Source organism: Coffea arabica, chromosome 1c (genome assembly GCF_036785885.1).
Source record: "Coffea arabica cultivar ET-39 chromosome 1c, Coffea Arabica ET-39 HiFi, whole genome shotgun sequence".
NCBI lineage: Eukaryota > Viridiplantae > Streptophyta > Magnoliopsida > Gentianales > Rubiaceae > Coffea > Coffea arabica.
This window is the reverse complement of record NC_092310.1, coordinates 2,613,776-2,626,727: the sequence shown is the minus strand read 5'-3', so window position 1 is coordinate 2,626,727 and position 12,952 is coordinate 2,613,776. Positions and strand designations below refer to the sequence as shown.

General features: G+C 36.6%; 1 protein-coding gene across 1 annotated transcript; it reads left to right on the top strand.

Moving 5' to 3' along the window:
- Positions 1-12,169: 12,169 nt before the first annotated feature.
- Positions 12,170-12,924, top strand: LOC113695237 (phytohormone-binding protein). Its single transcript, XM_027214291.2, has 2 exons — positions 12,170-12,383; positions 12,530-12,924. Exons 1-2 carry the CDS (start codon positions 12,203-12,205, stop codon positions 12,811-12,813), a joined length of 465 nt encoding a protein of 154 aa, XP_027070092.1. The 5' UTR covers positions 12,170-12,202; the 3' UTR covers positions 12,814-12,924.
- The last annotated feature ends 28 nt before the right edge of the window (positions 12,925-12,952 follow it).

The following is a 12,952-nucleotide window of genomic DNA, read 5'->3' as shown; positions in this document are numbered from 1 at the left end:
GGAGTTGATTATAATGAGGTATTTTCTCCAGTTGTTAAACATTTCTCTATTAGAATTTTGTTGGCCTTGGTAACATAGTTGAATTTGGAGCTAACTCAACTTGATGTGAAGACTGCGTTTCTTCACAGTAACTTGAAGGATGAAATCTACATGTCTCAACCAGATGGATTTAAAGTTGTCGGTAAAAAGAATTGGATTTATAAACTGAGCAAATCGTTGTATGGATTGAAGCAATCACCGAGGCAATGGTACAAATAATTTGATCAGTATATGATGGATCAGAAGTATACAAGAAACAAATACAATCAATATGTGTATTTGCATAAGTTACGAGATGATTCCTACATCTATTTACTCTTGTATATTGATGATATGCTAATAGCATTAAAGAGCTAAATTGAAATTGACAAATTGAAGGTTCAGTTGAGTAAAGAGTTCGAGAAGAAGGATTTGGGAGAAGTCAAGAAGATTCTCGGCATGGAAATAAGCAGGGATAGAACGAGAGGCAAGTTTTGTCTGACACAAAAGCAATATTTGAACAAAGTACTACAACGTTTTAGTATGAATAGAGATTCAAAACCTGTAAGTACCCCGCTTGCTCCTCATTTCAAACTTAGCAACCTATTATCTCCAAAAACAGTTGAAGAGCGAGCATACATGGCGAAAGTCCCGTATACTAATGCAGTTGGTAACTTGATGTATGCAATGGTGTGTACGAGACCCGACATTTCACAGGAAGTTAATGTGGTAAGTAGGTTTATGCATGATCCGGGCAAGGGTTATTGGCAAGTGTGAAATGGATTCTACGGTATATTCAAAATATTGTAGATATTGGATTAGTATTCAAGCGAGATGAATCACTTGGTCAATGTGTAGTTCGATATTGTGACTTTGACTATGCAGGTAATTTCGATAAGCGACATACTACAACTAGCTATTTGTTCACATTTGCCAAGGCGCCAATTAGTTGAAAGTCTACTTTGCAGTCAACGGTGGCTTTGTCTACAACAGAGATAGAGTATATGATGATTACAGAAGCTGTGAAGGAGGCAATTTGGCTTCAAAGATTGCTTGAAAACTTGAGAGTTGGTCAAAAACACATTGACCTGTATTGTGATAGTTAGAGTGCTATTTACTTAGCAAAGAACCAGGTCTTACATGCAAGAACGAAGCACATTGATGTTCGCTATCACTTTGTGCGAAAAATTCTCAAAGAAGAGGAGATTTTTCTCCAAAAAATTCGGATTACAGAGAATTGTGCAGATATGTTGACCAAAGTGGTCACAAGGTCCAAGTTTGAACATTGTTTAAACATGATCAACATCCTGCACATTTGAATTGGCACTTGAGGGCGTAAATTTGGAAGTACCGCAAGGACCATTTGTTATTTTTGAGTGAGAAGTTTGTATTTTTTGAGGTGGGATTAGAAATTATACCAAGGTGAAAATTTGTTGAAATTCAAAACCAATAATTGTTGACTTTGAATTTTTGGCATAATTTCCAAATCCCACATCGGTGGGATTAGTTGTAGGTGCAAGGCTTGAGAGTTATAAATTAACTCTCAAGCCTTCCCAATAGGTACACCAACAAAGAATTTGAAAAAGAATTCTTTTGTAATTTTTTCTTCTCCTAAATTATAAAAGCGGGCTGCTTTGGCAGTGCTCGGAGATTAGGTAAAATTGGCCGAATTCCATTATCAATTTTTCGGGTGCGTTTTTTCCTTATCTCTTTTATTTATTCCACATTTATTTGGTAGTTTCTTTTCAATTGTAGTGCAGTATTCAATATATTTGTCGAGTTTATTTGTAGTGTTTTATACGATTCATTTAGATGCATTTTTATTCATATGTACGTATTGTTTATGTATATACGGATTTAGTTGTGATAATACACCGTGCACAAAAATTCTGTCATAGGAGACTGGGTTTTAAGTGGGATTGCTTGTGACCCCTCCAGCCTTTCTTGGAAATTTATTTTGAATGATAATTCTATCTAGGGATATTATTTTAATGATCTTTCTTGAAAATTATTGAATCGATTTAAATCACTAGTTGAATTTTTTGAGTGGGAAATGACCCGATTTCCCCAACAGGAATAGCCTCAGGCAAAATGTACTCAAATCCGTTAGTCGATCTGAAGTTTTTTCGAACTTGTACATTCAAAGAAGATCAGGGACAGCAAAATCCAAAGTAATTCATTCAAATAGACAAAATTAAGCTCGAATAACTCACTTGATCAAAGATCAGCACTTCAACTTTGGAGGCATTTTGGAGCAAGCAAGGCATCACTTTCCAGAAAGAGGCATGGTAAACATGTTCATGGTGAAAAGCTTCCAGCAACAGAGTGGTCAAATTATTGAAAGTCGGCAACAAATCATGAGCACGACAGAAATCTTTCATGCAAATCAGAGAAAGAAATAAATACATTATGAAATTCTATAACAAAGCCACAAAAATGAGAAAATAATAGTGAAATCAAATGTACACATACCGGCAGACTAGGATGATGTAAATCAAGTAACTGCACACTTTGTAGCCTGTTAACAAGAGCATGCAAATCATTCAATGATAACAAGTCACTTGCCAATCCATCAAAGCGAAGCTTGATTTTGGCCTCTACAAAAGACTTCAAATTTTGAACAAAGTTTATGCTATCATAGCTATTGTAGATAAAATACTTGAGATTTGGGGCATTAAGACTAAACTTTTGCCTTTGACAGGCAGAATATTCCAGATAATCAAGACTCTCTGACTTGATAACCAAAGAACACAAGTCCAAGAAACCACTGAGTATCAGTTTTCTCAGTGAAGGACTAGATAAATCGACTGCTCTATGTTCAATCAAATTGGAAGATCATAAAGTTAATTTCAGTTCCTCGAGCAAAGGACAAGCCTTCATAAGCCTGGAAATGGACTCGGCATCTACTAGCGCCAATTCAAGCAAGTGTAGTACCTTAAGTTATGGTAAATAAACTGAATCTAGCAGAACCAAATCGACCTCACCATTTGCTACTTTCAAAGTAACTAACGTTCTGCAAGAGAATATTGTAGCACAAGATGAATTCCAATTTCATCGCTACCAATAAATATATCAAGTTCTTAGAGTTTACACGAAAGTGCAGCAAATATCAACGAGTCGATTGCCATATTAATATTCGGGATAACAGGCTTCAAAACGAGTTTAAATTCCCCTTTTCATAGCATAATTACTCGATTGGCGAAATTGATAAATTTTATGGACTTACAGAGTAACATGTCACTCTTATTTCTGGCATGATAGCACAATGTAGGATGCTTATCCATGAAATTACACTTATGTGCTTTAGAGAAAGTAAGATCAACATCAGGAAGCCGAACAAAAAGGTATCTCCACCTGGTGGACAGTACTGATGTTCGTGCAACATCTCTAATACGGAAAAATGACAGAATATAAAAAAGAATATCATCAGGAAGGGCACTCAACCAATCATCTGGGGTTTTAAAAACTCTCTTGGGCTCTAAAGGATGATGACAATGATAATCAGTCATTGTTAATCAGCTTGATTATTATTCTCCTAACCCAAGAAGATGGTTAATGTTTTTGATCACTGAGTAATTTGGAAAGGCTTCCAGGGATTACAATAAGCAAGCCTGAACCCAAAAATATAATTTTTTTAATTTATTATCACAAAACATAAAAGATAACAACTGACGATGAAGGCAAGAGATAGCAGAAGCAAGAGAGAGCACGCGGCAGAAAAGCTTTTCCAAAAAACTAGCAAAACGAAATCAATGTGTTGAGGGAATATTCCAAAAGTTTCTTGTTCTTTTTTTTTTTTTCAAAAAACTAGCAACCCAAACGAGCAAGTTATTCGGAGCACCCACCCTTACATTTGCACTAGCGAGAATAACATGCACTATTCTACATTGGGATGTCTAACTTCACATAGTGCACCAACCACTAGAATGATGTACTTTCACTCATTGAATCCAAGATTAGACATTGTATCTAGCTTTGAATTGAGGTTCCACCATTAGTGATCAAGGATTTTGGACTTTAAACCCATCCCCCTTGATGTCCTTAACATCAAATTCCTTGATAACCCTTTTATCAAAGGATCACTCAAATTTTCATTAGATCTCATACAATCATTTGATATGACTCCATTTGTGATCAAATCTTTGACATAATTATGTCTTGACTTACCATTATCTACTTGACTATATGCCTTAGCAAGTGTAGCTGTACTATCACAATGTATTGAGATAGGTGATAAAGGTATTGGCCATAATGGTATATCACAAAGTAAATTACGTAGCCATTCAGCTTCTTTACAAGCTGAAACAAGTGCTATAAACTTTGCTGCCATTGTTGAATCGATAATACAAATCTGTTTCTTAGAACCCTAAGAAACTGCACCTCCACCAAACATAAAGATCCAATCACTTGTCGATGAGTGATCATCTTTATTAGTGATCCAACTAGCATTTGAAAATCTTTCTAAAATTGAAGGATAACCGGTATAACATATACCATAGCCGTAGTGGCCTTTAAATACTTTAAAATTTTAGTTACACCTTGCCAATGTAACCTAGTAGGGTTGCTTGTATATCTGCTCAATATACCAACTGCATATGTAATATCAGATCTAATACACGTCATTGCATACATTAAACACCCTATAATCTTGGCATATTCCAATTGAGATTTTGGATCCTCTTCATTTTTCACAAAGTTTATCTTGGGATCCAAAGGTGTTGAGGCTGGAATACAATCACTTTGGTTGAATTTGTTAAGAATCTTTTCAATATAATACGATTGAGATAACTTTATATTGTTATCATTTTTTAAGATTCTTATACCAATAATGACATATGCCTCATCCATGTCTTTCATGTCAAATTTGCTTGAAAGCAAAGTTTTGGTGACTTTAACTTGTTCCAAGTCAGTCCCAAAAATTAATATGTCATTAACATATAAACAAATTATAACACCCTTTTCATCATTAAACTTGCTATAAATGCATTTATCATATTCATTTATCTTGAATCCACTAGCAATAATAGCTTGATCAAATTTCTGATGGTATTGATTCGGTGCTTGTTTTAGTCCATATAAAAAGTTTATAAGCTTACACAACATATGCTCTTGACTAGGTACTAGAACCCTTTGAGTTGTTCCATATATACTTCTTCATCCAAATCACCATTCAAGAATACTGTTTTAACATCCATTTGGTGAATAACTAGGGGCCTGTTTGGAAGTGAGTTTTTTGGCCAAGTTTTTTAGCTACAAGTTTTTTAACAACTTTAGATACAGGAACCCAAAAAAACTTATCAAATTTTTTAACCTACACACTTCAAATATCTAATACTCAAAAAACTTCTATCTTTCTTCTTCTTTTTCCCCCACCCCATCCACCGTACCTTCATCGCCGGCCACCACCTCCGCTGCCGTTTCCGGCGCCGGCCACTTATTCCGGCGCCAGCGTTCCCAAATTTTTTTTCCCTTCCTTTCTCCCTCCCTCTCTCCTTCCCTCCCCTCCCTGGCCAAATTCCCCCAACCTATGCAGCAGCAGCAGTTACTTTCCTCGGTGACGGGGGAATAGGGGAACAGGGAAGGGGGGTGGCGGGAAACGGGAAAGGGAACAGGGAAGGGGGAAACGGGAGGGGGGTGGCGGGGCAGAGGGGAGGGGGAAGGGCAGAGGAGGTGGCGGGGGGAGGGGGTTGGCAGGGCAGCGAGGGAAGGGGAAGGGGCAAGGCAGAGGAGGTGGCGGGGGGAAGGGGTGGCAGGGCAGCGGGGGAAAGGGAAGGGCAGGCGGGGGAGGGGGTGGCGTGCAGAGGGGAGGGGGTGGCGTGCAGAGGGGGAAGGGCTGGCGGGGGGAGGGGGTGGCGTGCAGAGTGGAGGGGGAGGGGGAAGGGGGCTGGCGGGGAAAATGCAGAGAAGAGGAGAAGGGGAAAGGGAGGGGTGGCGCGGCAGCGGGGGAGGGGGTGGCGTGCAGAGGGGAGGGGGGAAGGGGGCTAGCAGGGGAAATGCAGAGGAGAGGAGAAGGGGAAGGGGAGGGGTGGCGGGAGCGTGAAGGAAGAAGAAGAAGAAGAAGAAAGAGAGGAAAGAAAAGAAAAAGAAAGAGAAAGAAAAAAAAAAGAAAAAGGAAAAAAAGAAAAAGAAAGAGAAAGAAAGAAAAAAAAAAGGAAAAAAAATTCACCTTACAAAAACTTTTACAAAATTTTTTATCTTACAAAAACTTCTGCAAAAAATATTTTCACCTTACAAAAACTTCTACAAAATTTTTTCAAAAACTTCTACAGTGCACTACAATAAAGTTTTAGACAAACTCCTAAAAAACTCAGGTTCCAAACAGGCCCTAAGTTTTTTGGGAGTTTGTCTAAAACTTTACTGTAGTACACTGTAGAAGTTTTTGAAAAAATTTTGTAAAAATTTTTTTGTAAGAAGAAAAATTTTGTAGAAGTTTTTGTAGGGTTAAAAACTTTTTTTCCTTTTCTTTTTTTTTCTTTCTTTTTCTCTTTCTCTTTCTTTTTCTTTCTTTCCTTTCTCTTTTCTTTCTTCTTCTTCTTCCCCTTTCCCGTTACCTCTGCCTCCAGCAGTGCCACCTCCCGCCACCCCCTGCTTTGCTTCTCCCCCTCTGCCGGTCACACCCCCTTCCTCCGCGACCCCCTCACCCCGCATTCCCCCTCCCCCCGCCATCCCCTCACCCCGCTTCCCCACGCTTTCCGCCATCCCCTCTTCCCCCGCCATCCTCTCTTCCCCCGCCACCCCTTCTTCCTCCGCCACCCCCTTCCCCCCGCAACTTCAAAATAGGCCTCTGTCCTCTTTCCTCCCTTTCCCCGCAAGCCTCTGTCCTCTTTCCTCCCATTCCCCGCAACTTCAAAACAGGCTCCGCAATTTTTTTTTTTGGGCAAATCCCCCCTTTCCCTCTGTCCTCCCCTTTCCCCGCCACCCTCCCTCGGTGCGATTTGGTCTCGTGACCAGATCGGCCAAAGGGGAAGGGGAAGGGTGGTGGGGGAGGAGGGGGGGAGACGCAGAGAGAAAAAAAAAACTTGCTGGGGAAAAGGGAAAAAGGAAAAAAAAAAAAGGGGGAGAGGGAAAAAGGGAAAAAAAAATCGACATCGGAAAATTTGATCGGCGGCGGAGGTGGTGGCCGGTGACAAAGCAGTTGACGGAGGTAGTGGTGGGGGAGGAAGAAGAAGAAAAGGAGAAGGGAGTTTTTTTTTTGTGTTTTGGATATTTTAAGTGTGTAGGTTAAAAAATTTTGATAAGTTTTTGGGGTTCCTGTAGCACAAGTTGTTAAAAAACTAGTATAATAATAACTTGGTAAAAACTTGGACTTCCAAACAAGCCCTAGATTTTGGATAGAAGTTATAATTAGTACTCCAATTGTAGCAATTTTTGCTATTGGAGAATATGTGTCAAAATAGTCCACACCATGCTTTTGTGTAAATCCTTTGGCAATCAATCTGATTTTGAACTTATCAATAGTTCCATCAATTTTCATTTTCTTCTTGAAGATCCACTTACAAGCAATTGATTTTGAACCAGGTGGTAAGTCTACTAATTTCTAGGTTTTATTACCCATAATCGAGTCAATCTCATCATTTATAGATTCCTTCCAAAAAGGAGCATCTTGTGATTTCATTGTTTCTTCATAGGTCTTGGAATTAGCCTCAGTATTGAAGCAATATGGAATTTGATTGCTCACTGTATTTTTAGTTCCTTCAACTAGATACATATAGAAGTCCGAACCAAAGTTTTTTGACTTTCTAGCTCTTTTGCTCCTTCTCAATTCAATAGATTCATTTCACCATCTTTTATCAGTTTATTGCTTTTGGAGTAACATCTTTTATAGAGGTGAACCTATTTTCTTCAAAAATAGCATCCCTAGATTCAATTATAGTATTAACCGAAATTGAATCATTAGGTTCAATTACCATGAGCCTATATACTTTGCTATTCTGTGCATATCCTAAAAATATACACTCTATACCTCTTTCTCTCAATTTCCTTTTCTTAAGTTATAGGAGTTTTACAACAGCTCGACAACCCCAAACTCTCAAATAGTTTAGGTTCGGCTTCTTTTTATTCCAAAATTCATAAGGGTTATAGAACTCCTTTTATTAGGAATTCTATTTAGGATATAATAAGCCGTTAATAAGGTTTCACCCCAAAATTTTTGACTTTGTCCAAACTTTAACAAAAGTGCATTAATCATTGCCGTCAATACATGATTTTTCTTTTCGGTTACACTATTTTGTTGTGGTGTATAAAGAGTAGTCACCTCATGTTTTATCCCAATAGATTCAAAATAGGTAATATCATAATATTCTTTACCTCTATCTGTTCTTAGACATTTGATAAAGGCTTCACAATGAAGTTCAACTTCAGATTTGTATGTCCTAAATTTTTGCATTATTTCATTTTTTGAGTGTAACAAGTAAACATGACAATATCTAGTATAATCATCAATAAAAGTCAAAAAATATTTTTTACCACCCAAAGTAGCAATGCCACACATATCGCTATGAATAAGATCCAAGATTTTAAATGATCTTTCAACTTTAGGAAATGAATTTCTTGTGATTTTCATTAGCATGCATGTTTTGCATTTTCCTTCAATTTTATCACAATATGGCTGCAAATCAAGTCTTATCATTCCATGCATTCTTTTATAATTAACATGGCCAATCCTATTATACCACAATCCAAAAGAAGACTCAACCAAATACACAAAAATAATATCAATCTTATTATTTCTAATAGCAAGTACATTCAATTTAAACATTCCATTGCAATGATAACCTTTACCTACAAACATACCACCCTTAGACAAAATAAATTTATCAGTCTCAAATACGAGTTTAAAATCAAATTTATTTAACAAATTAACCGACACCAAGTTCTTCCTAATTTTTGGTACATATAACATATTTGTCAAAGTTACAACATTGCCGGAAGTATATTTTAATTCTACTTCTCTAATGCCTTGAACTAGAATTGTAGTAGAATTTTTCGTGTAAACAACGGTACTTTCATCTACCGGTTTCATGGAGTTGAAGAACATTTTATTGTTGCACACGTGTCACGTAGCTCCAGAATCAACCCACCAAGTTAAATCATCTTCAATCATATTGATTTCGGAGATAATTGCACTCGAATTTGTATTGTTCCTCTTTCTTGCAATAGAAGCATTGTCCCTTCTTCCTTTTCTTGGATCAGTTCTTGGGTTGTTCGCCGTTCTTGCTTCCTTGAGACTTCTTAGTTTGTCCCTTTTCAATCACATGCACTTTTGAAGTAGAATCTTTGTTTTTTTCAAGAATTTGAGTATTTTTCTTTTCTTGTATGCAAATTTCCTCATCTACTCGAAGAGATTATTAAGAATCTCAAGAGAGATATTCTCTTTTTTATGTTTGAGATCTCTTTCGAAATCTTTCTAAGAATATGGTAATTTATCTATTATAGAGCAAACAATAATGAGTTCATCCATGTGCAGATTATGTTGTGTGAAGTGATTAAAAAACCTTTCAATTTCACTAAATTGCTCCATAACAGACCTATTAGCTTCCATTTTATAATTATTAAAAGGTGATACAAGAAACTTCTTACTTGTATATTCTTACATGTTCTTGAACTCCAAACGATCCCAAAATTCCTTTGCGGTAATAATTGAATGGTAGACATCAAATAGGCTGTCACTCATGATATTGAGAATGTGACCACGATATATTTCATCAGCGTTCTCTCATTTTTGACGTTTTCGAATGTCTTCAAGAGTTTCTTCTTCGGTATTGATGATCAATGGTTTTGGTGTGGTCAAAACATAGACCACTTAGAGTGCAGTGAGAAAAAAATGAACACGTTTTTGCCATCAAATGAAATTTTCTCTATCAAACCTCTTGAGTATGATAATGTTGGATGCCAACTCTTTCAAGATATCTGCTATTGTAGAGTACAAGATAAAGCCTAAAGATTGTTGGGAATATTATAACAAATTGGCAAATATCGTGACAAGAATTGGCTTCAAATCATGATAGAATATCACTTTTCTTTAGGCTTTATTTTTCATGTATAATATGTAATAATCTTGGACAAATATCCTTTACGATAAAATGAAATTTGTTTGTTTTAGATTCTTGCACAAAGTGACAGGTTGTCGATGTCTGTGCAATAATAAAAATAAACCTAGTTGCCAATTAAAGTAATCAAAACCCGATTCTAAGTACTAGAACAGGGATTTTAGGTGTGCAATGGGTTACTTGATTCACCTTGTTCTCAAAGAATTTGCTTGATTCGATATACCAGAATGAGATTGTTTATTCATAAGTAATTATTGATTTGTAAATAGGACAAGTAGGGTCGTATCTTCAGGGACTGAGAAGAATTCGTTTCTTCTAAAGTTCAAGTTATGGGAGGATTTTAGGGAAATTAACAATGAGCTATACTAATCATATGTTGTAGTCTAATAAGAATTAAATAGCAATGAGGTAAAAACTCAAACAGTATTAGACAACTCTAGTCAAGAATCAAATTCAGAAATGGTTCTTCTAATTGATCATCGATGCAGGAATATTCCACATATAAACTGATAAACAAGTTATAATTGTCAAACAAACGATAACAATCAATTTTTCCGTAATTATCGATAGTTAAGGTAAGACCGTTAGTTATTACCCTAATTGCAAAATAATTCTAGGTACGACCATAGAATTAAATTTTACAATTGTCTTAAAATTTAGAAAAATCCTGTTTTAACCAGACAACACGCTACGAGGGTTGTCTACAAATTAGCCCGTATATTTCCCTGCCATAACCTTGATTGTGCCAGTTGCCATTAATTTAGAACAATCAAACAATTATGGATTTAATTATTCTAATTGACTCTAGGTTATTGAATTAATCTAACATCCGAGTCCGGGACAATTGAATAATGTAACAACCATAGGACAATAAAGTAGGAAATATACAAATACCAGAAGATAATAGGAAAATTAAAATCGATTAGATCTCACAATTTAAGTTGAACCAAATCCTCTGTTGTTCTTTGACTAGAAAAAGGGATTTAGTTCATCCTCGTTGAGGAGAACTCATGCAAAATTGTAGAGAAAATTGTCACATCCATTGTCTCCCCTTGAGAGGATTCAATTTGATGGAATCAAGATAATGTCCCAAATTACAAAGTCAAAAGATAACTAATTGTTTCTCTTCTCTCCCTGACATACGAAGAAAAGAATTCCTAGATAGGAATTGGTCCAAGACCCAAAAGCTAGTCTCCTAGTCTTAATTGATTTCCCTATTTTTAATACTACCAACAAAAGAAAAAGGAGGATCCCAAGAAAATGGCTCCTAGTCTGCCTAATCTCCTTTTTCCACCGAGAAACTATCTAGCAAAATAAGTTAAGAGGAGTCCTAATAGGATTCCTCTTCTGCCGCACCCCGCCTAACAAATAAGGAAACAAAATCAAGATTAGGCTCCTATTTCCTACTGCTACTTAAATTCCTCCACTAATTGCCACAGGAATTAATCTCACTCTGCAGCTTTGGATGTCCCAGTTCAATTAGCAAGCATAGCAAGGAAATTGTGCCTTTTTGCCATATTTGACTCCAAATCCCTGCAATCAACACAAATTCTCAAAAGTGAATAAAATCTGCCCAATAATGCACATTTGGTAAGATCATAGGAGGGAATTAATTGTAAAATAAATGACAAAATTGCAATCTATCACAAAGTAAGACAAACCTTCTTGAACTAAGGAGTGTTTTTTGAGAAAATTCGAAATAGTAGGAAAGTGATTTTCTACAACAAATCACTCTTTACTTGACCTCTTTATATAGGATAAATTGTTTAAAAAACAAAAGAACTTATTAAATACTTGTATGAATAGATTCATGGTATTATGTACAAATTCATGCACTTTAATTCATGCATCTCATGATCTTAAAATCAAAGACATGAATCTATCCTTACATTCAAGGATTTCCACATGCATGAATATATTCAGGAATGAATATACATAATGTATGTACATTTTAGAATCATTCACAATAAATACATATATGTACATCAGAGTGGAGCCTAGGCATCTTGTTTCCATATTTGTCCATACAACTACAGATGCCGTAGTGTCATTTTGTCCCTCCAAGCTAATAGTATAAATTTGTACTTATTGTATACCAACGATCAATTTTAACTGTACTCAACTAAAGAGGAGCAATGATGAAGGAAGTAAAGAGCCAAATGAAGGTTGGGGTCGCAATTGAAGTGCTATGGAGGAATTATGCAAAAGAAATAAGCTTTATCCTTCCAAAACTTGCTCCCAATTTAGTGCGTAGTGTTGAAGTTATTGAAGGAGATGGTGGCCTTGGTACTGTTTATCTGATCGACCTTGGCTCTGGTGAGTTCCAGCTTCCAACTTCAGTTGGACATTTCAACCAGTATTTCCTGCCCTGTGCTATTTTTTTTTCATTCATACAGTACTAATTAGTTTTTAGCCTACCATCTGACCATCTTGACGCTGCAATTTTAAACTAATGCTTTCAGAGAAATCAAGTCTCGGATACCAGAAGGAGAAAGTTACAGTATTCAACGAGTCCCTGCATCAGATTGGGATGCAAGTGATCGAAGGGGGACACCTGAATCATGGATTCACTTCTTACACAACTGTTATACAATTTAATGCAGTTGGAGAATCAGAGACTGGTGTGGATGTTAAGGTTCTATACGAAACTGAAGCAGAAGAAACTAGCATGCCAGAGGAAACTGCAAAAGCAATACTTGCTTTTATAAAACGGCTTGAGGATTATCTGTTAAAACAAGGCTCTTAGACTTGTTTTTAGCAAACGCTTTGAAGATTTACATGTATTGAAACGAGGATCCTGTTGAGCATTCAGCTCTCACAGAAGTAATAATGAATTGACAAAGTAGCTCTTACATTATGTTGTCTAGTACCCATACAATATCTCG